This window comes from Benincasa hispida, chromosome 12, assembly GCF_027475165.1.
Source record: "Benincasa hispida cultivar pf3 chromosome 12, pf3_genome.v1.1, whole genome shotgun sequence".
Classification (NCBI taxonomy): Eukaryota; Viridiplantae; Streptophyta; class Magnoliopsida; order Cucurbitales; family Cucurbitaceae; genus Benincasa; species Benincasa hispida.
In genome coordinates, this window is record NC_143489.1 from 43704980 (window position 1) to 43731849 (window position 26870).

A 26870-nucleotide genomic window follows, 5' to 3' on the forward strand; every position below is an offset into this window, starting at 1 on the left:
TTCTAGTTTTTGGGTATATGCCCTAGTTTATTGTATTCATATGTTTCTCACTTAAATTCAATATTGTGATACTCCACTAGGAGTTTTTAGTCCAAGTGGGAATTTGTTGGATTTTATGTCCTAAAACTTGATAAGCATATTCTGTTTTGTTTTTTTGATAAAAATGTTATTGAAATTGTAATCTTTTAAATCCACTTTAGTGCACATTTCATTCAACATTTGAATAGAAAAGAAAAAACTACCCACCAAAAGCAATTGAGCGTAATTAAAGCATGCTCTGATACCACATGATGGAACACGAGACATACGCAGCGGAATAAGGATCTAATTACACTCTAATTGCTTTTAATTAAAAGGAAAAAAAAACATGCAAAAAGTAGGAAAAACAGTAAATTAAAAGGGATATAATACAACCTTTGTAGCTCCCGAAACGCTTCTATCTCCGCCCAAACACGAACCGGACAACCACTAGAGCTGATCTACTATCCTCTAGACTCAGAACGGGTTGTGGGACCCAATGGATGAAGAAACCAAGAGAGAGAAAGAGATGGAAATAGGAGATGGATTGGTTTTGGGTTAGGTTTTTTTTTCAGCCCAATTTTGAAAACTCAATTTGGCAAAATTGCAAAAGTTTTTTTATCCAATTTGAAAGCCTAAATTTATAGAAAAAAAACCATGCAAAATTTGCATGAAACAAATTCATAAAAACCCAACACCTCAAAATCTACTATCTAAGTGGGCTTGATGTCTCCACTATAAGCCAATACCTAGCTCATTATCTTGTTAGTGGAATTATCCAACAAAAGTTTAGATTTTCCCACTAACGTCAAAGAGCAAAATGGTCATTTTGTCAAAGTTAAATTTTGACTGAAAAGTCAACATTTTGACTTTTTATGATTTTTTCCGTGTTGACTAATTTTGACCTCCCGAGCATGAATCCGTATTCATTTTCTCGAAATTCAAATCACATTTGAATATAAGGCCGGTCAAAATTTGACTTTTCAAAGTCAAAAGTCAATTCTTTGACTTTTTACATCTTTGACCATTTCCATTATTTCCGAGCTTTCGAATATGAACGTATTCATATTCTTGATATTTAAATCATATTTAATCATTAAATCTATATCTCTAAACTGAAAATCGACCACTATATCACATATATTTGTTGGTTTCTCTCTCTTTACCTAATTCGAACAATTCAAATCATTCTATCATATTGTTCTAAGTTTATTCCATGTGAGCTAGTAGGGGAACCTAATGGACCTATAGATCATGGGCTTCAACGATCCGAGATTAGCTGGTTAAACTCTTTTAGACGGAGCTAATCAACATTCATTAACTAACGGGTCATTCCACTATAGTCCCGTAGTTGCACTCCCCTCACTATAGATATATTTGTGTCCATTTGATATAACCATGATTAGTAAGCTAATCCTTCACAAGTTGTTTGTAATCTCGGTTGGGTCATAAAAACCGTTTTACCCCCAAGACTACATCTTGTTCCTTAAGTTCCACTGATCCTCTAATGAAGAATTGGTTTAAGGTCCAACCTATAAACTGAACCCTTCTCGGGCCAAGGAGAGGGTGGGGCCCTTTGTTCAAGACCTGGATTCAGTACTAAAGAGAACAACCTGTCTACTATCCTTATAACAAGTAGGAGTGAATTCTGTCTTGCACCCTATATTCCTAGCTATCCACCTGATCTTACCCCTGAAATGGGAGGCTTATTGAGACAACGATAATGAGCTGCCCTCACCTATGCAGATATAAGGATAATTCCGAGTGAACAAGAATTCATAGTTAGCTCAGGATTAAGATTAAGTTACCTAGGTCATCAATTAATAAAATAGTCAGTTTTATACATAAAACGATGTTTAGAACGTAAAAAGAGACTATTTCATGGTTTAGTATTATGTAAACTCTTTACGTAGGATGCCTCCACTTTCATGTCTCTACATGAACGATTCAGGATCACATCGTTTGTACTAACTACAAAGTAGGCTGCATCCATAGTGTCCCTAGAACAAGGTGCCCAACCTTATCCCTATACTATAGATCATTTTAGGCTATATACTCGAACTTGATCCATGTTTTATGTCATCACATAAAGTTCAAGTCTACATTAAATAGCCTCAAGACCTTAGTTTATTGGATTCAAGATTACAATTTCAATAACAATTTTATCAAAAAATAAAACAGAATATGTTTATCAATTTACAAACTACGAGTTTTAGGACATAAAATCCAACACTAGTAACTCCAATTTCTCTTCAAAATGTTTCTGAACCATGCTTGCCCAGGTGGTTGCTCTGATACCAATTTGTTAGGATACTGATTCTTGAAAGACTTTTTTAACGTAACGAATTGGTTCAATCTTCCGGAATAGCAATTAAACGATGAACGAATTCTTTACTAAACGATATGAGTCAAGCAGAGACTAGACGATCGCTTATCAAACTCCAAACGATCGTTTACAAAACTCTATATGGTAGTTTGTAAATTATCTGTGTCTACTCCACGATATGAGTCAAAACAGAGACTAGACGATCACTGGTGTCCCTTGGAACATGAATGGAAGATATTGAAATTGTTTGTGGTCCTGAAGATTGTCCGTATACATGGTCAGTATCAAACTGTGGAGAACATCTAGATTGGATGTTGTGACTAATCCAATCTTCATTTATGTCATCCTTTAGGTTACATGGCTCAACATTCTCATCTAGTGAAGACAAGGTGGGAATATTATGTGTTGGAATGGTTGCAAACTTAAAGTTTTTACTAGTTGGAATGGTTTGAATTGTTGGATTGCACTGCTGGTACATATTATCTGTGTCTACTCCATGCCTTTCATGAGGTGTAACTGATATAACAACGACATCCGGAATGATCATTGCCTTCTAAAAAACACTAAGGTCTTCATTGTCACTATGTCAATTGGGGGAGCTGGTACCAATAGATTGTAACAACATTTAATGTGTATATCAAATATATACGGATCGATATTCAACTGTTGGTGCAAAATACTCACTAATTCACTGCACGTTTATATCATTTTTTACCTTCAGACCTTTCATATGACCTACAACATAATTGCATCCGGACTGGTCTCATTCCCCAGCAAATCGTACAAAGATGTGAATCAATGTCATTGATCTACAATCAAAAAATTGAAAATTGGATTTGAATTGCCATTAAAGTAAGTGATGCCCAACATGTCATAAACAGTCACCCAATAATATATAAGTGATCGCCCAAAAATATATAAACAATCGCCCAACAAATTATAAGTGATCGCCCATGTTTAAGTAAGTGGTGCTTTAGTTGTATATATGCAATCGTTTATATAACACTAAACGATCAATTACATTATGGTGATCAATCTTTTATCTTTCAAGAACACGATATTGGAAGAAAAATACTTCTTAAACACTTACATTCTCTTTGTATCTGGTTCGGACGAACGATCTTGCTTTATACCCAAATACAAAATGAACTGAACGAAGATGAAAGCAATGGACAATGAGAATGTTCAACTGAAACTTTGAGAGAACAATGGGAGAAGAAGTTGGAGATTCTACTGAAAGTGAATAACTAAGAGCGGGCTTCCATCTTGATATCAATAGTATTCAATGTTGTTGGTAGAATATTAGTTGAGAATAAATGCTTTGGTAGAATGTTGGTGTTGCATTCAATACATTTGTTAACCATCGCTGAAGAAAGCATTGTAGGATAAAGAAGTTGAGCGTCGTCTTATTCAAAACCCCTTCTCTCCCACTTTTCTCTCTCACTTTGAGAAGAGGTTTTAAGTTTAAGGGTAAATATGGTATTTCACAAGGCATAAATAAAGCTTTTATAAAGAGGTCATCTATAGAAAATTTTTTGTTATTGGGTTGGTTTGTGAAATTTTCCAATTGTACTCAATTTTAGGCTATAAACATAAAAAATGTTGCACAAAAAACCTATTTTAAAAGCTAAAAATGGCAATTGACACCAATTTTGAAAAAAAATATATATATCAAATGACCCTTTGCTGATGTCATGGTTACATGAAATTACAATATTGCCCTTGCTTATTTATTTATTTATTTATTTCTCTTCCTCCTTTCTTCTCCACACTACTGAGTTTTTTATTTTTTATTTTTTTTTCTTTTTCTTCTTCCTTTCTCCCTCTCTTTTTTTCTTTCATTGTGTCTTCTTCTTCTCCTCTGCACATCTTCTTCTTCTTTTCTGGCATCGCAAGTTCACACAAGTAGTTTTGATACGACCAACTTTGGTGAACAAGAGCGAGAGCGAGAGAGAAGAGTGATCTCGTAAGTGAGAAAAGGAATAGCGAAACTGGTGTGAGCGAGATCGACGAGAAAGAAGACGACCCATTGTTCCATGAATGTTCGCAAATGGATCATCAGCTAGAGGAAGAGCGAGAGTGACCGAGAGCGAGAGCGAGATGCTTTTCTACGTGCGCACGAGTATATTTTAGTAATTTCACCCGAATTTAATGTCAGCAAAGATTATTCAACATTTTTAAAAAAAAAACGGGATCATTTGACCTTTTTAATCTAATTTTTGGTTCATTCATCCAGATTTCTCGTAAACATATCATTCAGTCTTAATATTCACGTTCCCATCAAAGCTTCAACCTTTTTGTTAGTCAACTTCAGTTTGATCCTTTTTACTCATATTCATTAGGGTTGTTCCTTTGCGTTGCTTTAACTTTGTGGTCAATTTACACGTAACTGCTTGGTTTTCAGGTGGGGTGAATTCCACTCTGCCGCCAGTGGGAAAAAGAAGCCACCTTTTCTCGAGACCTCACTCGGCACTGTTGGTGCTCTGTGCTTTTAGCATTCATGGAGGACTTGCACAGTGCTTTAAACGACCGTGGGTTAACAGTGACTATTCTGCCGGAGAAGGGCCGGAGCCTCTTTACCACCAGGAATTTTCATCCGGGTCATTCTCTTTCTTCTTTATTGGTTGTTTGTATTGGTTATCTTCTTTGTTTATTGAAATCCCGACTCAAACTGCCATTTTTGTTGTTGCCCGAGCTAACGAGCTCATACTGGAGTCAACTTTGGTTGTCTACTTGCTTAAGGCTGCTTAGATAGATTTGAAATCTTTGCTGTAAGTGTAAGATATGAATGACCAACACTGGGCACAAAATGGAAAAATAAAGACAATCACAGGCTTCTACTTCCACGTTAAGAAATTGGGTCTATGAAAAGTCGGTTGGGAGGTGGTTTAGTATAAAGCATTCTAGTTTATTGCCATAGCTTGATTGTTATAGTTTTTTATCAAGAGATGAGTTTTTCACTTGAACTAAAATGTTCAAAAGATGCAAACTATGAAAAGGAGTGAAAAGAAAAATAAAAAACAGAAAGGAACCAAGCCAGGGATGTGACATGCATCCCAATTCATACGAATAAACTTGAAGAAATAATGAATAACCGCACTAGAGAGAGATCAACATTGAAACTCTAGTAAGATTATGCTGTTTACCGCAATCTCATTCTACAAATGCACTTCTAAGTATGTGAGATATTGTTAGTATCTAATGATGGTACTTTCAATGTAAACAAAAGTTTATAGGACTTATCATGTTTAGTGTTGCAGGAGAAGAAATAATCAGCCAAGAGCCTTATGTTTGCGTCCCCAACAACTCAACAGTCGAGTCCAGATGTGACGGGTGTTTCGCATCAATAAAGCTTAAGAAGTGCTCAGCTTGCAAAGTCGCATGGTATTGCAGTAGTATGTGCCAGGTATGCGAGACAGATGAAATCTTTTTCGTTCCTTTTCCACTATTTTATGCACCATTGATTTTTTATTATTATTATTTTTTTTTAATATAAGATTTCATGCACCATTGAATTTAATTATCTAACTGTCAAACTTGAGCTAAAGATCAACCATTGTTTTTCACTTGTTTGTATGTTAGGATTGTGCAAGCAACTAGACCACAATTTGAGAACTTCTGAGCAAATTTTAGGACATGTAACTCTGGTTTGAAAGTGTGTATTCATATTCGTTCTGAACAAATCCTCAATTCTTTCACAAAGAAGAAGAGGAAGATTATGTTCTGTTGATACTTTTGATACAATTAACATAATGTTCTGTTGATACTGGAGTGACAGGATGCCGTTTATATTTTACAACTTCTCTATCTTCCTATACTGTTTTTAAGATGGTTGCATTAGTTTCTTGGCATCTAAAAACACAGTAGCATGATTAAACAATGGGATTTGACTAGTTTGTGCTTCAATGATTTTCAGAAGTCAGAGTGGAAGTTGCATCGTCTTGAATGTGATGCTCTTGCAAGGCTTGACAAGGATAGGCATAAATCTGTTACTCCATCTATAAGGTTGATGATCAAACTCTTTATTCAAAGAAAATTGCAAAGTGAAAAGGTAAAGTATTCCTTCCACTTTAATCAACAACTCCTGTTTTTTATGGCATTTTCCATGTTTATCATATGAAAATATTCTCAGCTTCAGGCTTTCTGTATTAGACTTGTTCATGAAAAAATAATAAAGCAGGAAACTAAATGGGAAGTGTGGTTTGGCCTTGAAGTCTTGGCAGTTGAATGAGCAGCAGAATGATCAATTATTCCTATGGGGTTTTTTGGCTGTGGATAAGTATAGCTAATAGGCAACAAAAACTATCAATGGCAAAGGGCAGTCTGTTCCTTCGTTTCTCTATCAACCATAAGGATTATGAACCTTAGGTTCCAACTTTTCATGCAACCATCTGATATTCCCTTGTACTGTGACCTGAGAAGCATTTGGAGTCTACCAGAGCATTCAATCGGGGGGAAGGGTTATATCTATAAAGGCTTTACTAAAACACCAATCATCCTCCCAAAATTTCACTCTTGTTCCATCTATTAATTTGAGCGTGGGGAAATGATTGAACACAGCAATTAGTTTGTTTGAATATTGGCTGGAGTAGCTATTGGGACTTACAAAAAAATTCAGAGAAATCCTTGCTCTATTTGCTAAGTATTGTCTTTTGCCAAAATGTTAGCTTCCCAAGGAAACAAAGGGGTTGTATCTCTATGTCTGATGTATGCAATATGCCCCTACAAGAAAGTTATATTAGTTTGTGAAGATATATTTGAACACTGCTATGTCTATTTGATCAAGCTTCAAACACCATCATATGGTAGTAGTGGTGTGAGGCAGTTACCATTCCTATTCAATTATGTGTATTTAATATGGATACTCATGTTAATGTGACCTGGTTGTAGGCAGGTAAACCATGCTGGTTACGACGTTCTAATTCTAATATTATTTGTACATATTTTTATCTTATCATATTTAACTTTCTCTTGATGAGTTTATACTTATAATTAATTATATTGACATTAGAAGTTTACAAATTATAAATATTTAAGTATGATGCGGAATTTCCATGTCTTATTCAATAAATTATCTTAAAAACTATTAATCGAATACTTCTAGATATTTCTATTGTTCTTAATAATCTCCAGCGTGGACATATCTTTATTTTATTGTCAGGTCATACCTACGACTGCAACAGACAATTATAAATTGGTGGAGGAACTAATAGATCGTATCCTCATTTAATGAAGTTCTCTATCTGAATAATGAAGTTCCCTATCTGACTAATAGATCGTATCCTTATTTAATGAAGTTCCCTATCTGAATAATGCATTGCCCTAACTATGGCATTCAACTTGGTAATTTTGTTTTGTCTAACCACTTTTCCAATCAGACATGTCTGGCATAGATGAAAAACAATTGGTGTTGTATGCTCAGATGGGAACTCTTGTGAATTTGATTCTGCAGTGGCCAGAAATGAACATAAAAGAGATAGCAGGAAACTTTTCCAAGGTTCTAATTCTAACATTTGTATCTATACTTATTTGTTATATTGTAGCTGAGCTTGACTCTTGCTGAGTAACTCTAAAATTCTTAATTTAAATAACCTTGTGTTTATGTATTCTGATCATAAATTGGACTGTCTAACAATAGATTTCATTTGGCAATGGTCATCTTTAGCTGGATGAATATCACATTAACCTTAATTTTATCTTGGCCAGTATGCACTTTAGATGGGAAATAGTTGGTTCAATTAGTTGTTAGTATCTTAACACGAATTTTTGCATAAATTTATTGAGGGCCATCTTTCAAACATTGGTTTTCAGGATTGTGTACTTTCCTCTACTGCTATTATTTGAGATGTTTGCCTAAAATAGGATATGATGCTAAATCTTATTTTCCGTAACCATAAGGCTTGGTAATAAGATCAGTTTTGCATCAATTTTTCTGAAGTCTAAGTCTAACCCCATGCATTTTTATGCAGCTGGCATGTAATGCACATACCATATGTGACAGTGAACTTAGACCCTTGGGGACTGGTCTATATCCTGTAATCTCCATTATAAATCATAGGTAACTCCTCAGGAGACAAGTTCTGTATTTACATTCATAACTTCATCATAATAATTTCTTTTATAAGGAACTTCATCATAATAATCAACCAAGTCACTACGTGGTTTTGCTACTATAGCTGCTTGCCCAATGCTGTTTTGGTATTTGAGGGAAGATCTGCTGTGGTCCGTGCTGTGCAACATATACCCACAGGTGCTGAGGTAACCATTCTATCTATATTCACTTTTTTCTGCCTAGTTCTCTAGGTATTACTATTAGTGACGTGGTCTTTTTTAAAAAAAAAAAAAAAAAAAAAAAAAAAAAAAAATTGTGCATCATTTCTGCTGTAGCTCTAATATATCATTCTTTGGTCTGTGTTGTTTTATGATTTATTAGGTGTCGATAAGTTACATTGAAACTGCTGGAAGCACTATGACTCGGCAGAAGACTCTTAAAGAAAACTACTTATTCACTTGCACATGCTCTCGATGCGTTAAAGTTGTAACCGATAATTGCATCTTTCAGATGTATTTCATCCTTGATTTCAACCCATAATGTTTGACCAGAATGATTAGAGTTGTTATTGATTTGATCATTCCCCCCCCCCCCCCCCCCCCCCAAAAAAAAAAAAAAAAATTAAGGTTCAAGAAGATGAAATCAAAGAAAGTGCAATTTTGGAGGGCTACAGGTGCAAAAATGACCAGTGTGATGGTTTCCTGCTCCGTAACTCTGGTATGCGATATTTCACTATTTGACCAGTAACTGAGGGTGTGCTATTATTTCAATCTCCGTTTTCTTGTGCAGATGATACTGGATTCACATGCCAACAATGTGGACTTGTTCGAAATAAGGAGGATATAAAAAATATTGCTAGTCAAATAAAATCAATATCTGATGAAGCTTTTACTTCTATGTCTTCCCAAAGTATCCTTTTGTGTTTAACTATAAATCATCAATGGTAGTTGTAGTTGGGCTTTTGTCACTGATCAAATATTTTTAGATCATAGGTGGTCTCCTTCATCTGATTAAAGCCCAGTTTGGTGTTGTTCCTATAGAAACTAATCTTTAGGAATAATATTTATGACATGTTTTATTATATTTGACATTTGCTTTGATCTTTAACTAAATTCAGATCGTGCTGAAGCTTTATTTATGTATGAAAAAGTTGAGAAACTCCAAAGGATATTATGCCATCCTTATTCAATCAGTTTGATGCAAACTCGAGAAAAGCTTCTCAAGGTAGGCTAAGAATTCTTTTCCCTTTTCTTTTTGTTATTATCATTCTTTACATATTTTTGTAATTTTTTGTGTTTCATATGTCAAATTTATTTGTTCAACCAATCTTTGAAATCTGAGTGCAATTTTGTTATTGTTTGGTGCATATTCAATCTGATTTAATATGCTATTATTGAGACATCATGGGCAAGACTGAAAGTAGCATTTATTTCTCATTTATTAACATAATGAATGGTTAACTGTTTTCAGCTTCTTTGTGATATGTTCCATTGTTTTGCAATCAAATGTCTGATGTCTCTTGCAGATTTTGATGGAGCTAGAGAATTGGACAAAAGCTCTAACATACTGCAAATTGACAATTTCAGTCTATCAGAGTATGCCTCTTAATTTTTCTTCTAGTAGGTTAATTGTTTTGGGATAAAAAGTGGATAATTTGCTCGATACAACTGCAAATTTTAGTTTGAGTCTTAGAGATGACCAGGTTTAATGCCTTTATGGGCTTCAGTTACTAGACCTTTTTGTAGTTAGATTAGGACTCCATTTGTTCGGGCACGTTTCTTGTATGTGGTTGTATTTTTTTTTCATGCTTCTCAATGTAAGCATGGCCTCTTACCTCGAAAAAAACTGCAAAATTTACTCTTTCGTTTCCAAGTTTGATTTAAATCGAGATGTTACATATAAAATTCAAGGTGGAATCCAGAAAACTTGTAGATAAATGCAAAAACTAGTGGATAAATTATTACCTATACTCAAGTGTCAATCTGCCATTTCAAAACCCTAAAGGTGGCAATCCTATATAATAAGATTTACTCGGGAAGTAGAGCGGCCAGATGTTTAGTTCAAGTCACTGTGATTACCAAGTTAAGATGTTAAAATGACCTTTGAATTTCTCCACATCAAATTTTATGGAGACAGGCAGTCGTTAGAATTAATTAAGGTGCAATGCAATAAACAGCTTGAACACCTGTGATGGTGGAAAAAGAGGAAAGCATGAAGATTAGAATGCTTTTTATGGTACAGCTATGATTTTCTCTACACGCATAAATGAACAATTCTAAGATGAGGATTCATAAGAGAAAATATAGCAAACTTTGATGATTTAGCATATTTGATTTGATTGTTGTCAACGATCACGTTGTTTGAATTATCTTAATTTTCTTCTTCAAAATTGGCTTTGCTCAAACAAGGTCTGGCTTCAAAGATGAAATTATTTATAGAAAAACATTCAAGGGTTATGGTAGTTCTTCTAAGATGGGGGAATACTTTCAACATCTTAAGGATTTACAGTATTCCTCGTAAACCTCTTCCCTGAAGCATTAGTTTCATGCTGCTTTTCAAGATTCATTTCTCCTGTTGAAATATTTTTAACTATAGAATTGGTGTCAAGTTGATCCCTAAATTACAAGTTTGTTCATTTCAATGAGTCATTTTGTTGTTACCTTGCATGCATGTTATAGTACTGCCATGTCAGCCACCAGGTTTAATATTCTCCAGACATCATGAGTTATCAAGATGTTAGCCACCAGGTTTAATATTCTATTATAGTCTTACATTGACTTGGTAGACTATGATCTTATGTTATGGATCCACAGTTAAACTACTTATATAATATTATCCTATGAAATTTTTTCTTTGATAACAGAACTATACCCTGGGATCCATCCATTGCTTGGATTGCAGTTCTATACTTGTGGGAAATTGGAATGGTTAGTAATGCACCAAGATATTGTATCATTTACTAGTCCTTCCCTTTTCTACAGCAAGAAAACACACAAGGAATGAAAAATCGATCTCTTATTTTATTTTCTGAAGCTCAAAAAACTTCATGATTACATTGCTTAGGATGTGTCCATGCATCATTCTCTAACTGAGAATAACATAAAAAAATTGATCTAAGTCTCTGTCTTGTGGCTACATATTTTGGCTAGAAGAAATTGGGGTTTTTTTTTTTACTGCAAATGTTGGAAGGAGTTCGTCTCTGTTGCTAAATTCAGATTGGCTGCTTTTCAAGAACTGGGAAATAGTTCCATTGGCTTGTGAAATATGTGATGGCATTCAATTTGCAGGTTACTTGGGTATACAGAGGATGCTGTAAAATCTTATACCAAGGCATTTGATATACTGCGAATTACTCATGGAACTAATTCAAGTTTCATGAAGGAATTGCTGCTAAAGTTGGAGGAAGCTCGTGCTGAAGCTTCTTATAAACTCTCATCTATTGATGATGAGTAGACCCACCATTACTTCTAAAGAACAGAGCCCTTCTTGGTTGCATCTCTCTGTGCTTAATATGAGCTTAATCGTTTAGGACTTGGCTGTATATGGTATTGAACTGCCATGGTTCAAGATCGTTGTCTTTTATTTTTTAAAATTTAGTCTATTTTCTCCTCATTTCGTACCATGATTTGCATCTTTCTTAAGTACAATGGTTGAATTCTTAGTTAAATTTCAAAAACAAAAACAAGTTTTTAAAAGTTATTTTTTTTAAGTTTTCAAGTTTTGGTTTGGTTTTTTAAACTATTGGTATAAAGTAGATAATAAAGGAAGAAATTTGGAGGTGAGAGTAGTGTTTATAAGCTTAATTTTTAAAAACAAAAACAAAAAATTAAATGGTTACAAAACGAAATCTTAATTATTAACTTATAGTTTTCATTTTTCAATGCAAACGTATACAGTAGTCTTAGATGCAATGCAAATCTTTGCTAGTCATACTTGTCAAGCATGGACCATATTCAAAATTCTCTTGTAAATCAAATATCAACAAATTATCATCTTCAATCAATATGAATATGAACTGCAAATAGTTGCTAGTTTTGGTTATGCATTTGAACCCTTCTGGAAATATTTTCTGGTTTCCAGTTTGAAAAGATTCGCAGAGAAATTGACTTTGCAGAACTCACTTTACAGAACAGACTATGATTTTCAATTCTTTTATATCTCATTACAAAAGCAGTTGAAACAACCCTGATTTTATTTTTAAATAGATTTCATTTTCAAGTTTGCCAAATGTAAGTTCATTATATGAATAGCCTTTGTGGTTTTGAAAACATATAAAATAGAATCATCCTTGAGGGAGCTTATTATAGTCAAGAGGTCGACAACTACAACGCAAAAGTTGAAAGGAACCACTCTCAATTTTAGAACACTTATGAGTCCTGCATAAACATTATACAAATATGTCAAACTCTGTTGCATTAACAGTTGGGATTACGTAATGCATGGTTTCTTTCTGTGTTGAATCTGGGAAGAAACATAAACAGCAAGCGCCTCGAACAAAACTACAAACAAATTTACAATCTCAAAGCCGAGAACACAGTTATTATATTATATATTGTACACTTTTGACAAACGCTACAGGTGTTAAATTGATCATCCAGCTTCGATAGGAGGAAAACTCGATGCTCTAATGCGCCAAACCTGAAGAGGCAAAAGCCCGCATCTACCAAGAAGTAGCCAGCCTCATATTCTATCAATCGTCATTCATCAGCTACTCAAAAGTCAAATCCCGCATTTTCATGCCGAAGAGAACTTCAAACCATTCCTTGAACGAGAAACAAAATTAGGACTTTCACTTTTCATCATTCGTTGTAGCCGGATTTTTGTAGAGCAGAAAGTGGTCCTTTGACGTTTGGGAAAACAGCTCACTTTGATTGTCTTTAGAAGTTATTAACAGAGATGTCATCGGCTGGACGGAGTTGAGGAGCAGTTGTTGAAGCTGAGAACGCAGATGCGAAGCTTCATGGTCATTTTCACAAGATTCAGCAATGAGTTGCAGAAGTTTGGAGCTCTGGTCTAGAGATAAGGATAGGTGCGGGGACACTGGGGGTACGAGAAAAGGATGTTGAAGTAACTCGGGAATTCTCCACCGCTCATTGCGGTCCCATGCGAGGCACTTCTTCATAAGATCGAGAAGCCAATGGTTACCAACGGGTTCATATCTGATCTCATGATTTGGGTCTGTAATGACTTTGAATTTGGCCCAGAATGTCTTGTACTCGGAGAAGGGGGTCCTTCCATAAACCATTTGATAAAGAATGCAGCCAAGGGACCAAATATCAGATGGTCGACCACATTTGATGGTGTTTCCATTTGCATCTTTCTCATTGCACATAAATGCCTCGGGTGACATGTAACTCAGTGTACCCACCTGTGGTACGGAAAAAATTCAAAATCCAAACAGAACGAGAAAATAATTTTGCTGCAACCGTACCTTATTTATCTAATCATGAACTATGAACGCAACAAAAATTGATACACCTAGGAACATTCTGTACTAGTTATTTACATGTAAGACTTCTAATATTTCCCCAACTAGGAGTCTTAAAATATTTCTTAGGATACCTCCTAATAAGAACACATAGAAAACTCCCGAACAAAGAAGTATGAAAATATATGAAAATATGCTATAATATCATAAGAAAAGTAACAAGATAACCTACCCTTTCAAGAGGGCTAGTCTCCCTAAATTCCCCAAAGAAAAATCCTACAAAATTCTTTACACCTCTAACCTTACTCTTCACCTACTATTTATAATCCCAAAGGACCTAACAAACTCCATGTCTAATTATTAGAATACCCAATAATCCCAAAGGACCAAACAAACTCCATGTCTAATTATTAGAATACCCTTTGCTACTAATCTTACATTGATAATCCTACTATTTCCCTAACTAAGAGTCTTACGTTACATCCACTATGTATAAACTTGCAAGGGAGGGCATCAAATGATAACTTTTTTAGAGAAGACGGGCATCAAATGATATTCACCTGTGAATCTCTTTGGATGTTAGTTGTATCACTCATTATGGCTTTTGCAATACCAAAGTCAATTAGTTTTAAGGAGCCTTTGACAAGAAGAAAATTTGCTGGCTTCAAATCAGAGTGAACAATGCGTTCCTCGTGTATGGTGTTTACAGCTTGAAGAATTTGCTGCCATGTATAAAAAAAAAATCTATGAAATAATTAATCTACAAGGAGAACACATAAATGTTGCAAATGATAGAAACTAATGCGGCTTGTTAAGCGGCAAAAATACATGCAGCAGTGAATAATTTCGCCAAAACGAGGTTCCAAACAGCTACTGTAAGGATTCTTTGATTACGGGACCAATCAAAACAATGCACATGCATATAATCTCATAATAAAAAAAAATTAATACTACAACGTAAGGTAAACGCTTAATCACAATAATTCAAATTGTTGAGCTTTAGAACCTCCCATGCTTGACTCGAAATCTGGCATGTTTGTGGGAGGTATGAGGAATAATAACCCGAGCAAAAGCACATGGATGATTCAACTTCTGTCGCAGCATAACATGGCAATCCTTTTTATTTTCCCCACTAAATATTAACTGCGAAAATATGAATTTTGTGGAGCCTCAAGATTCTTTTATTTTATTTTCCAAAGGGAACACTAATGTTACTCCATTTCCAAGTACAATAGTAAAACAATTGTGTCTGAACACTGGGTGTGTACTGATATGACTCAACGGATGCGATATATCATGAAGAAGACGAAAATTAACTGCCAAATGAAAACCATTGTCTAGGAACAAAAACTGTTTCGTAAATGCCGTGCGAAAAGAAAAATAATTGTGAACATTAATAAATGTGCACTTATTGCTTAGCTAGATCCTAAACGGGAAGAGGGGATCACCTGCCAATAGAATCGAAGCCAATTTTCATCTATTATCTGGTTGATGCCATCAATTTCCTTCCATTTCTGTGAGAGCATGTGAGCCAAATCAATTTCACCATATTCTAGCACCATGTATATATATCCATCATCCTTAACCCTAGCATCTTTATTATTCGTGGAGCCATTCAACACTTCCTGAAGCAAAGTCCTATCTGTTACCTAACAAAAGATAGATTCTTAGGTAATTCTGAAATAAATAAACATGAATGACAGAAATATTTCACAGTTAAGAGAATTAATCAAACACCGCTTCCATTAGATGACATTTGGTTTTAGTTTTCTAGTTTTTATGAATTAAGTGTTCACTAATGATATTTTTTTTATTTCTAGTCTAGTTTACCAAAAAAGTTTTTAAATGCATAACCATGTTTTAAAAACTAAAAATGATCATTTCCAAATTTTTGTTGTTGTTTTCAAGTTTAACCAAGATTTCAAAAAAGTTTTTGAAAGTTGAAAACTAAACAAGAAAATTTTTTAGCAAACACATCTAGTTTTTAAAAATGAAAATATTATCAAATAGGGCTAGAGTATTTTGACTATTAGAAGCTACAAGAAAAACAAATATCCATAAGGTTCTACTCATGGCACAAATGCCTGAGCATTCGCCAAGACAGTAAAATGATCAAACATTCAAACATTGAACATTAAGAGATTTAAATATGAATGCAAAGACATGCATAAAAGATATCAAGATAAAGATACATACCTCATAATCTACAAGTTGTATAATGTTGTTCTTCCCTTTCAACTTATTTAAATACACAATCTCCTGACAGAACCCATAAGCAGTGGCATAGTCACGACCTTTAAGTTTAATTTTCTTAAGTGCATATATCGTGCAATCTGATGAGATAACTTTGTGAACCTCGCTGCTTCCCCCACTGCCTATCTTGCCAAGTCTTTGATAAAGCTTTCCATTAACCTTAAAAAACATGTCTGGATCATAATTCCTTTTACGATTTGTTGAAGCACTCTTCCCACTTGCCACTTTTTCTAGTTTTTCTGAACCAGAGGGGTTCAAATTCACATCAGAAACTGACTTTTTGGGTACTTGGGCCTTCGCTTTTGTATCAGTGGCATCCACTATTCCACACTTGCCTTCATATGACTTATCACTGTGTTGCAAAGAATGTTTAGAAATATCACTTTCTCCTCCTAACTTTACCCTCTGCTCCTTAGAGATGTCATAGTGCCTTATAACTTTTTCAGTATTAGCAGTAAGGCCCGGAGCATGTATAGCATCATTGCCTTTCCCATTCTTGACCTCATCACTAGTGTCCCTTAGAGAAGACCCTGACGTTGGCAACACACTTCTTTTAGCTTCATGTTGAATATTCGCGTTGAAGTCGCTCAAAGGTTCAGAAGAAATTTTACCACCACTTTCTTGATGCAAATGAGAGCAATAGGTTGTTGAATTAAGCATAGCCACTGAACTTGAGTGAACAGACGTGGTGGTTGGACAAGGTGGACCAAATGAAGGCTGATTAATTGGTTGATTCAAAAAGTCTTCAAATCGCTTGAGTTGATCTTCCACAGCTGGTGTTCTTTGTGCCAACATTGAAATCCCACCATTGTTTTTTATATCAAACTCTGTGTTTGCAAAACTCCGGTGTTTAGATTCATCATGAATTACACTAGAAGCTTCCCCATGGTTGCCGGCTGTCCAATCCATCTCTGTCAACGCAAGGGAACCCATATGAGATGATAAGTTTTCCAACCCACTGGCCATTAGATCATGGACCCCTACAAGTGGAAATAGAATGACATATGCATTGCAAAACTTGGTACAGGACAAGTAAACTATACAAAATAAGAGCCTAATTTGAAAAGGCTACAAATTTCACAAGAAATGGTTGTGTTATACTATTGAAGTGAGGGAAGAATATCTGAACAAGAAAATATAAGACACCAGTATTTACCCTGAGAAATCTTGCTGGTTTTAACAGAAAACCGAACCATTTTCTGACCATCAGCATGCTGGGATCCTGTACTTAAAGCGGAAGCTGTGCTTCTAGATTGACAACCAGCACCACGTACAAGTTCATCTCTGTGGGCATCAGGTGCGAAGCTTCCATCAAAGCTTTTGGTCATCAGGCCTGAAATGGAAGGTCGTGTTATTGATTCATCTTGAGTTTCTCCAATAATAGTCATTGTGCTCTTCGTCTGTTCAATCAAATCCTTCACTACATGATCTTGACTCAATGAAACTTCAATTTCAGGCTCCTTAACACTTTCTGCAAGCCTGGCCTCTGAACGAGGGTTCCTTAACACCTCTCTTTGGGGAACTAACAAGCGCCTGGGTCTTATACTATTTGATTGGGTCACACCTGAAATTTCTTATAAATATGATTGTCATAAAAGTAATTTGGACGACCAACAGCCATTAAACTAAAATCATTGCCCGAGATCTAATACAAAAATTCTTGAAGCAACACAGATTCATATTCTTCCCGAGTAGTAGCATACAAGGCGTTCCTGGCTTCCCTAAAGCAATCCCGAAAGCGAAATAGCTAATCTTTCCCTCTAACTGAAGCGAATATATGGTAGAGTAGAAGAAGAAATTCTTCTTACAGTGGCTTTAAATTAAGAGTAAATGCATTAAACACCAGCCCAATTATTACATATTCTAACAGATTAAATTATTATAAAGCACAAAAATAGTTACCGAGTGGTCGATGGCGCTTGAAGGCGGCTTGAACATGTCGAATGAAGCCCGGCGATGAGGAGGAGGAAGAGGAGGATGTAGTCTCGGGGTTGGTCTGACGGTTCACTTTCTTCTCAAGTGCGAATGGGGCCGGAAGGTTAGCCTCCCTGTCCATGGTCGGCTCCGAACGGCATTTCTGGAAGGGCAAAAGAGAAGAACGATGAGGGAAGTGTTCCACTAACAGATATTTTGGCTCCGAACGATCTGGATCCGGAGCGTGGGGTGAGTTACAGAAGGGAAATCAATGGAAGTCCCCATTGTTATTGGCGAAGTACTGTGAAGGAAGAGAGTGAGAGGGAAAATAGTGATTTTTGAAGAGGATCGCTTTGTTTCGACCTCTCCCCTGTCGGAGCGTTTTTGAAATTAAATTCAACTGTAGTGGGCTTTTCTATTGGGCCCATCATCTTCCTGACTAGTGGCATAGAGCCCATCAGTGACTTGAATCATAACTGGGCTTCTCTGTGCTCCAATGGCCCTTTTGGAAGTTAACTTTCAATCACAAAAAAGTAGCTACTTTTTAAATTTGAGAAATTGGATGTATAGCAAATTTAAGGGTTTGGTTTGAAAAACAAGGTTTATAATTATGAAAAATCACCCTTTCTACACGATGTATTCCAAAAATACCCTATAGAGAAATCTTTAACTCCTATATAAAGTGTAAACGAATCCCCCTTTTCCAAAATTTAAATCTCTGTTCGGCTTCGTTTGATAACTATGTCATTTTTTATTTTTAAAAAATAAAACATATTTCTCATAAAATCGAATCTCGCAGCAAAAGCGATTTATCACTTTTGTTTTTATTTTGGAAGATGAAAATACAGGATTAACAAAAATAAAAGAACACATACATCACATGTTGTAATTTATCTAAGATTAAGCACAAAAATTGAAGTTTGAAAAGATTATCTTTGAAGATCGTTCTTCACTTCTCCACAGCTTTTCCTCCAGGAACTTGTTTTTATTTATCGGGTACGCCTCTAGAAGAGCTTCCTTGCTATATCTCTGGCAAAAGACCAGCTTGCGAGAGACTTTTTTATGAAAGAGAGAATCCGGAGGGAACTTTTGGGAGGAAGATGTATTTTACACAGAACTTCTTCTATAAGGTTGAGAGAAATCTTGAGAAAGAGGGAGTAAGGGGGTTCAAAAAAATCGATTACCCATGTAACACCCCACACATTTTTTTAGTATAATGTAATTTCAACAACTTTATTATTTGGAATTTTAGTAATTTTCATTAGTTGGAGGGTTTTTCTTTTTTTTTTTGGAATTTTGGACATTTAAGAGTAATTATTGTAATTTGATTATTGAAGTTGGAAATTTATGTTGGAAATTGATGGCAGGAATTAATTCCAAATTGGAAAATGAGGGAATTTAAGAAAATAATGGGGATTAGGAGAAGAATAAAATAAATAAAATAAAATATATTATTTTGTTTTTATTTTATTTAATCCTTCCCTTTTCTTTCTTTTTTTTTTTTCTCTCTTTTCTTTTCTTTCTCTCCCCCCTTTCTTCTAGCAGCCACCAAGACCCCCTCCCCGACCTCCATTGCTCCGCCGCCACCTCAGTCACCCAGCCTCATCAGCCGCCAGATTTGAGTCGAAACTCTCTCAGCCACACCACCACAGACCGCGCCATGTGACTCCCTCATACCCTTCTCTGTCCGTCGGTCTGAGTTGCACAAATCTCATCTAGCTGGAGGATTCGTCCGTTCGAGTCATCGTCGCCTGTTTCGAGCCCGAACAGGAGGAGCCACCATTCGCAGCCGCGTGCCACTCCTTCGTCCAGCCTTACAAACCCCTGCGCCGCTGGTCCATCGCCATAGATCTGTCCAACGGGCTGCTCGAGTTTCTGTAACGGGGCCGCCATTCAACTCCAGATTCCGCCGCCGACTCTTGGTTTTGAACAGATCTTGGATTTAGGTAAGGTCAATGTTATAAGATAGATTTCTTGAAGGATTTTTTACACCAATTGATTATTGGATTAAATAATCATTTAATTCATGTTTTGAAGGTTCTAAGTTGTCGTTCGTTGGAATTATAATTTGTTAGAAGGAGATTTTGGAGTGATTGTTAATCAAGTTCCTTTGGATAAGCTTTTGGGGTATTGTGGTTTTGAATCTGAAGCTTCGCAATTATTGTTGGACTGAAATTTTATGGTTGTATTCGTATGGTAGGGTCGTTACTTCAAATCGCGGTCATTGTTTGGTTGTCGAAGTTTATCTGTGGAATTTCGATTAAGGTAAGTAATCTTACCACTAGAACTGCCCACGGGCCAGGCTTTAGTTGTATGCTAGCATGATAAGTGTATGTTATGGTAAATGTTAGCATGTTGATTGACAGTATGACCTGAATCAAAGTATGTTCTGGCACGAATTCTGATTTGTTTACATACACACTTAAGTACTTGATCGTTAGTATGTGATAGTATGTGTTTTCATATGTCGATGTCTGATCTACTGGTGTTGAGGCATACTTGCATGTTATGGATTTATGATGTAAGTTATACATGGATGATGTATAATATGTTATTAAGAATTATGTGTATGTGATGAAGCCATGGTATCAAGGATTTTTATGTATGTTTTAGAACTATACAATGTTGAATCTTAGCACGTTAAGACTGTGTGAATATCCTCATTGATTAGTTAGATGCTCACCAGTTTGTATTTCCTTCGGGATTCACCAGTTTGTGTTTCCTTCGGGATTCACCAGTTTGTGTTTCCTTCGGGATTCACCAGTTTTGTGTTTCCTTCGGAATTCACCAGTTTGTGGTTCCTTCGGGATTCACCAGTTTTGTGTTTCCTTCGGGATTCACCAGTTTTGTGTTTCCTCCAGGATTCACCAGTTTTGTGGGCATACTTAACTACAATAGGATAGGACTCAGTCTCTTGTTTGTTACATGTATTTATGTGTTATATGCGGGTATCTAGAGGATATAGATGCCTAGCCTGACCCCAGTGGTAGGGCTACTTACTGAGTATTTCATACTCATTCTTTTTTATGTTGATGTTTCAGGTAAGGATAGAGATGCACTAGCGACGGCGTAGCGGAATTCATGATCAAGCCACTGGGACTAGTTTTTACGCTTCCGTATCATGAAATTTAGAATCCTTATTTTACCCTCAATTTCTAGTTTTACTATTTGAAACTTATTATGAAGGATTGTTACTTTTATATTTTAATAGTCTTTACGAATTATGGGTACCCTATTATTGTTTTAAAAATTGCATTTAATAAATTTCTTTTGAACTTCTCTTGTCTATTTAGCATTTATTTCAACATTAATGAGCGTCGTTTCAAATCCTATGCATGTATTTATTTTAGTAACGGCCTAAACTAAGTCCTAGGGGGTCGGGTCATTACAGTTGGTATCAGAGCCCATGTTTTGGTTCTGTAAACTGACTTACTATGTAAGTCTAGATTGTCCCTGTGGCCCATGAACAGATTCCTCATCATCGCCAGGTACGTCTTATCAATTACAAGTTTTATGATAGTTGTGCATTAAAATATTTGTTTAGCTTAAATGCACCAGTTATGTTCTAATGTTAGGTCAGTGACTCATTAGAAGTTATTATAAAAGGATTATCAGGTACGACACTACAAAAGGAGAAAAATAAAATAGAGTAAATTATAGGGTCATTTGGCACTAGTTTATCTCATGGAAATTATGTCGGAAACAAACAAATATATACACCTCAGCTCAGAGATCTTAAAGATTGATGCAACTATGTAGAGTTATGACAATTTAGGAATGAAGATATTTAAATGTTTATGCCAAAGAATAAAATTATCGAGACAAGAATTGATCAAGGACTAGTGTTATGTTTTGTATTGGATAGTGCAATCGGTGGTAGTATAAATTTCTTCACAGGCCACATACTTAAGTATAAGGTTAAAAGTTGTTTTATGGATAAGAACGAGAAAAAGAAGAGACTATGGATTTATTAAAGGTTCTGAGATATTAAAAACCCAACATTTCGAGAAGAATTTTAGAAAGGATTCATAAGTCATAATCATTTGGGTAATACTACAACTTGATGAACTAGGTAAAGTATGTGTAATGTTATAAAGAATTTCTTTGGAATATCTAGCTAGGTAGATGTCATTAAAGGAAGCTAAAATAGTTAGACATGACCTTGGGCTTAAAGGGGTTAAAGTAAGGTGTTATTTTTTAGGTTGAAGGATTATTTTAGTACACCTAGACTAAACCCAGAGCCTTATTGTGTTAAGGAGATCCAAGTTAGACAGATTTGAAGAAACAAAAGTCTTTTGGAGTTTAAACGTATGCATATTGGCAAAGAGGAATTCTACAAGATGGAAATTCTTAGTGAGAGAGATAAGATTTATGGAGGAGTTAAATAAAATATAATTTAGTAAAGAGATTATGTTCCACATGGAAAGTGAAAAAAAAAAAAAAGGTGTCTTGAATTTAGTGGTTTTATCAGAGATAAGTGTGAATGAGAGAAAAGTATCCAAGAAAGTTTACTCTTTTGAAAAGATAAAGAAATTTAATGTGTTCGAAACTCCTAGTTAAGTATGGTTTGAAAGCTTGATAAGAGGGATTACAAGGTATTTTTTTTGGTGTAAAAGAAAAATATCTAATGATCATGTGGGACTTTGGGGACAATATGTATTAGATGGAAAGATAGCTTACATAGATGATTTGGTATGGAACTTTGTTTTAACACAAGAATTTGTTACTGAAACAGAAGGTTGAGAAGGAATAAGTAAAAATGGAGTTACTAATAGCAGTAGATGTTCAAGAACTATTGATATGGTATGGCTTCATTAGTTAAAACGTAAAACATTGAGGGCATTAGTAAGATTTAAGGGATTTTGACTTTGTGTGCAAGTGTTGGAAACATGAACCAGCAAGATCATCAAGTTGATTGAGAAAAGAAAATAATCCAACTCGAGGTAGACAATAATGGTATATGCACAAAAGTAAGTAAGTTGGATCTTCCGATATAAGCATTAGTATAAGGGATAGACTTGGCAATAAAGTTGAGTTGATAGTAAGAAGTTACTAAAAGTGGGTTTGGAGCATTACTAGATAGTATGTATTCTCTTGCATGGGCAATGAGTTAACTAGTTTTAGGGAGTACGAGTAATCCAAGCTAGGACTTATGAATCAAGAAGGTTTTATCGTTTTAAAAAAAATGACTTTAAGGATCAATTATGGTTATTACGAGGTTATGGAAATGTGTTATCAATTGACTGACGCTTTAGCATCTAAGGACTTCAAAACCTTATTTTTCAGAGGGAATTTTAGACTCATCCGCAACAGAGTCTAACTAATGATATATGATTGTTTTAAGGCTAAAGAATAATATGAGGATTGACTCAAGCAAGTTTTATAGCCCATGATAGCATAGAGCCTCATGATGAGTTTCTCATGAATGTGAGACTTAATTAGACAGAGTTATTCTCAAACATGTAGACCCTAGGAAAGACATCATAGTTGGCGCTTCTAGAGTAGAAGCAGTTTTCAATTGGCTAGATTTGTTCTGGTACATATCTTCAGATGATGCATTATATAGTATGACCAGTTTCTTCACTGCACATATGAAGTTTTCCCTGTGACATGGTAGGCTCAGATATATGTTTTTAGTATATAATACTTTCTTAACTTCATGACCGTTTTCACAGTTCTCAACTCTGACGTGTAGAAGTGTTGTTGATTTCAACATTTTAAGTTTCAAAGTTATTTATGGAAGGGGTTGTTACACCTCATTTAGTACTAGTTTTAGCTATGTCAAACGATGACCCTCGTTTTGCATTTAGTTTTTTTATGAGTCTCCATTTAGCATTGGGTACTCGATTGAATTTTGGTACAATTTTCACCCATAGACTGATGGTTAAATAGAATGTCTAAACCAGATATTGGAAGATATGTTGTGCGCTTATGCACTCAAGTTTTCAGGGACTTGGGACTCTCACTTACATTTAATGGAATTCGCATATAATAATAGCTATCAGACTGCCATTGGCACTTTGTCATTTGAGGCCCTATATGGGAAGAGTTGCAAGTCCCCTGTGTGTTGGGATGAGGTAGGAGAGAGGAAATTGTTAGGACCTGATTTGGTGCAGACCACGAATGAGGCAATACAGAAGATTAGGGCTCGTATGCAAACAACTTAGAGCAGACAGAAGAGCTATGCTAATGTAAGACGTAAGGACCTGAAATTTGAGATTGGTGTGAAAGTGTTCTTAAAAATGACACCCATGAAAGGTATTCTGAGGTTTGGTAGGAAGGGGAGGTTGAGTCCAAGATTCATTAGACCTTTCGAGGTCTTGGAGCGGGGTCCCGTAGCTCACCATTTGGCATTGCTCCCAGCACTGTCTTCAGTTCATAATGTCTTCCATGTTTCAATGCTAAGAAAGTATGTGATAGACCCGTCCCATGTAGTTGACTACGAGCCCTTACAGTTGAATGACAACTTGAGCTACGAAGAGAAAGCTATAGAGATCCTCGCCAGAGAGGTAAAAATATTGCGCCGCCGGGAAAGTGCTTTTGTGAAAGTCCTGTGGCAGAATCACCAGTTCAAGGAAGCTACCTGGGAGCAAGAGGATGAGATGAAGGCCTAGTACTTGGAGCTTTTTCAAGAATGAACTTTTGAGGAGGGAAAAATGTAACACCCCCGGAGTTTTTTTTTTTTTTTTTAAGAATGAACTTTCGAGGACGAAAGTTCTTTGAGGAGGGAAGAATGTAACACCCCACACATTTTTTTAGTAATACTTCCATTAATTTATGTTTGTAATTTCAACACTAAATAAAAGAAAGATGTTACCATTAACTCACTTGGTCAGACTCGTAACGTTTATGAGGCAATCAACTGTAAGCAGTTCAAATCCATCATATAATTTGAAGTAAAAGAGTATGAATGGAAAAGACTCCAACAGGAATTTGAGGACCAAATTAAATGATCGAAAACAATTAAATACAAGGAAATTACTAGTACGCTTGGAACTTACAGGGTCACTAATCAATTTACCGTTTTTACCCCTTCAGGACTTTCACACTCCACATAGAATCCAATATCCTGAGCAAGCATAAAATGCAACTCCATTTTAATAAGAACATACGAACATTCAACCAAAATGACTATGATGAAGACTATAAAAAAGAACACGAATTTGGTGGATCTGAACAATGACAAAGAAAATGGCATCTTTTAGATTTGGTCGACGAGCGACGACATAGAGGTCGAATCGACAACCAACGAAGATCATATCAACGAACGGAGGCTGGAACCACAGCAAACCTGCACGACCGACGACAAACAGAGGCAAATCAACGAACGAGGCCAGATTTGCACACGAAGGCCATATCTTAGAAAAAATAAGCTAGCATTTAGTAGGAATTCTCATTGTGAATTAGCATTTTCTTTGGTCTCAATTTTTAGGCTTTTCTATATTGATCTCAATAATTATTCATGAATATTTTGGTATAACTAGCAGAATAGTTTTTAAGAGTACCTTTGCATCTCATTTAGAAAAATTTCTCATTAATGAATTAAGAACAAAGCACCTGGAATGTAACTTTAAAATATCAATTGATCGCTATAAAATGTGTACAATATTATCATGTAATTAATAGTAACCTAAGAGTTCATAAAATACATATATCTCAAATAGTACTATTATAATTGGTCTTAAAGAATTCATGAGAGATAATATAATAAAATGGATAGGAAGTATACACTTATAGCTAAAGGTAGTTACTTGGTTAAACACATGACTCATGCATAAAAATCAATGTTGTTTTGTGGTGTGAACAAACCTAGTTGAAAGAATCCACCAAAATTAAGTTGATTACTTCAAGTATTGTGAAAAAAACCAAATGCTGACTACAGAAGATCTAAGCACTCAAGTTTGTAGCCATAATGAATTTAAATAATACAACTGTTTGGAGGAAATTCATGGTAGAAGAAGGGGCTCAGAAGGCTATGGGAGAAGCTCTATGGTTATAGGTAATATAACATAATTTAAGTGTGTATCACATTCATGGAGATTGAAGAGGAGAGGGCAAATGAGAGAAGCTCTGTGGAGGTTACAGAGAGCTCAGAAGGAAGAAAAGTAAGTATGGGGAGGTTGCCATTGCTGGTTCTATGTATTTGGTTTGGGAAAATTGAGTGTTATGGTTCCAAACCTCTGGAATGGACAAAGTAGAAGGCTCCTGCTTGATGGTCTCAGTGGCTATGTTGAGCCTGGTAGAATCATGGCCATTATGGGTCCTTCTGGTTCTGGGAAATCCACTCTTCTCGACTCATTAGCAGGTTCTCTTTCATCCTCACTCTCTGTCTATCCTCTTTTCTTTTCTTTTTTTTTTCCCCTCTAAGTTCTCTGTTTTTTTCATGTTTTTCCTCTTCTGCATACACTGCTTATATGGGCTACCAAGCTTCAAAATCAATACCAAGCTTAGTTGTTTTTCTCAATAATCAATCTATGTTCTACCTTTGAAATTTATATCGTGATTTAGAATACAAAAACAACTCATTTATAAAGTTTTGATTAAAGTGACATTCTCAATCACTATGGAATCTAGAAAACATAAATACCATCTGAAAACTATTTCATAATACAATAGACCTCAACTCACTACACATCTTCTCAATATTGAGTTTTTCATACCTCAACTGCACATCTTCTCAAATGTAACTAAATATAACAAAAAAAAAAAAAACATTTTAGAGTCAATCTTGCATTCAATGAATCAAAATTATAAATGCACTTTACCAATAAAATCTATGGAATATGATCAAGATTTTTACTCAAATTGATTTTGAGTATATAGTTCAATAAAAACGAGTTTTAATATTAAGATGAATACCTGCACTTACTGAGGAACCA

At 35.4% G+C, this 26870-nt stretch overlaps 2 protein-coding genes across 6 annotated transcripts; one reads left to right on the plus strand and one right to left on the minus strand.

The window, feature by feature from the left end:
• The first annotated feature begins 4643 nt into the window (after window positions 1-4643).
• Window positions 4644-12018, plus strand: SDG37 (SET domain group 37). 2 transcript variants are annotated; one of them, XR_016525233.1, is made up of 15 exons: window positions 4644-4944; window positions 5605-5750; window positions 6261-6395; window positions 7506-7560; window positions 7723-7841; window positions 8314-8402; window positions 8521-8602; window positions 8778-8879; window positions 9023-9113; window positions 9186-9305; window positions 9514-9620; window positions 9922-9991; window positions 11075-11143; window positions 11260-11323; window positions 11684-12018. XR_016525233.1 is itself a non-coding variant. In XM_039019991.2 (14 exons), the coding sequence occupies exons 1-14, from the start codon at window positions 4845-4847 to the stop codon at window positions 11847-11849; spliced, it is 1446 nt and encodes a 481-aa protein (XP_038875919.1). In that variant the 5' UTR covers window positions 4644-4844; the 3' UTR covers window positions 11850-12018. The 2 variants fall into 2 exon arrangements, 1 of the variants encoding a protein (XP_038875919.1); XM_039019991.2 differs by lacking the exon at window positions 11075-11143.
• A 714-nt stretch (window positions 12019-12732) lies between these two features.
• PPK1 (putative protein kinase 1) lies at window positions 12733-18362 on the minus strand. 4 transcript variants are annotated; one of them, XM_039019287.2, is made up of 6 exons: window positions 17980-18362; window positions 17234-17641; window positions 16021-16988; window positions 15273-15473; window positions 14385-14546; window positions 12733-13764 (listed from the first exon to the last, which is right to left on the minus strand). In XM_039019287.2, the coding sequence occupies exons 1-6, from the start codon at window positions 18131-18133 to the stop codon at window positions 13186-13188; spliced, it is 2472 nt and encodes an 823-aa protein (XP_038875215.1). In that variant the 5' UTR covers window positions 18134-18362; the 3' UTR covers window positions 12733-13185. The 4 variants fall into 4 exon arrangements, with proteins under 4 accessions (XP_038875215.1, XP_038875214.1, XP_038875216.1 ...); XM_039019286.2 differs by having other exon boundaries at window positions 16021-17057; window positions 17980-18361; XM_039019288.2 differs by having other exon boundaries at window positions 16021-17057; window positions 17234-17410; window positions 17980-18358.
• Between the last annotated feature and the right edge of the window lie 8508 nt (window positions 18363-26870).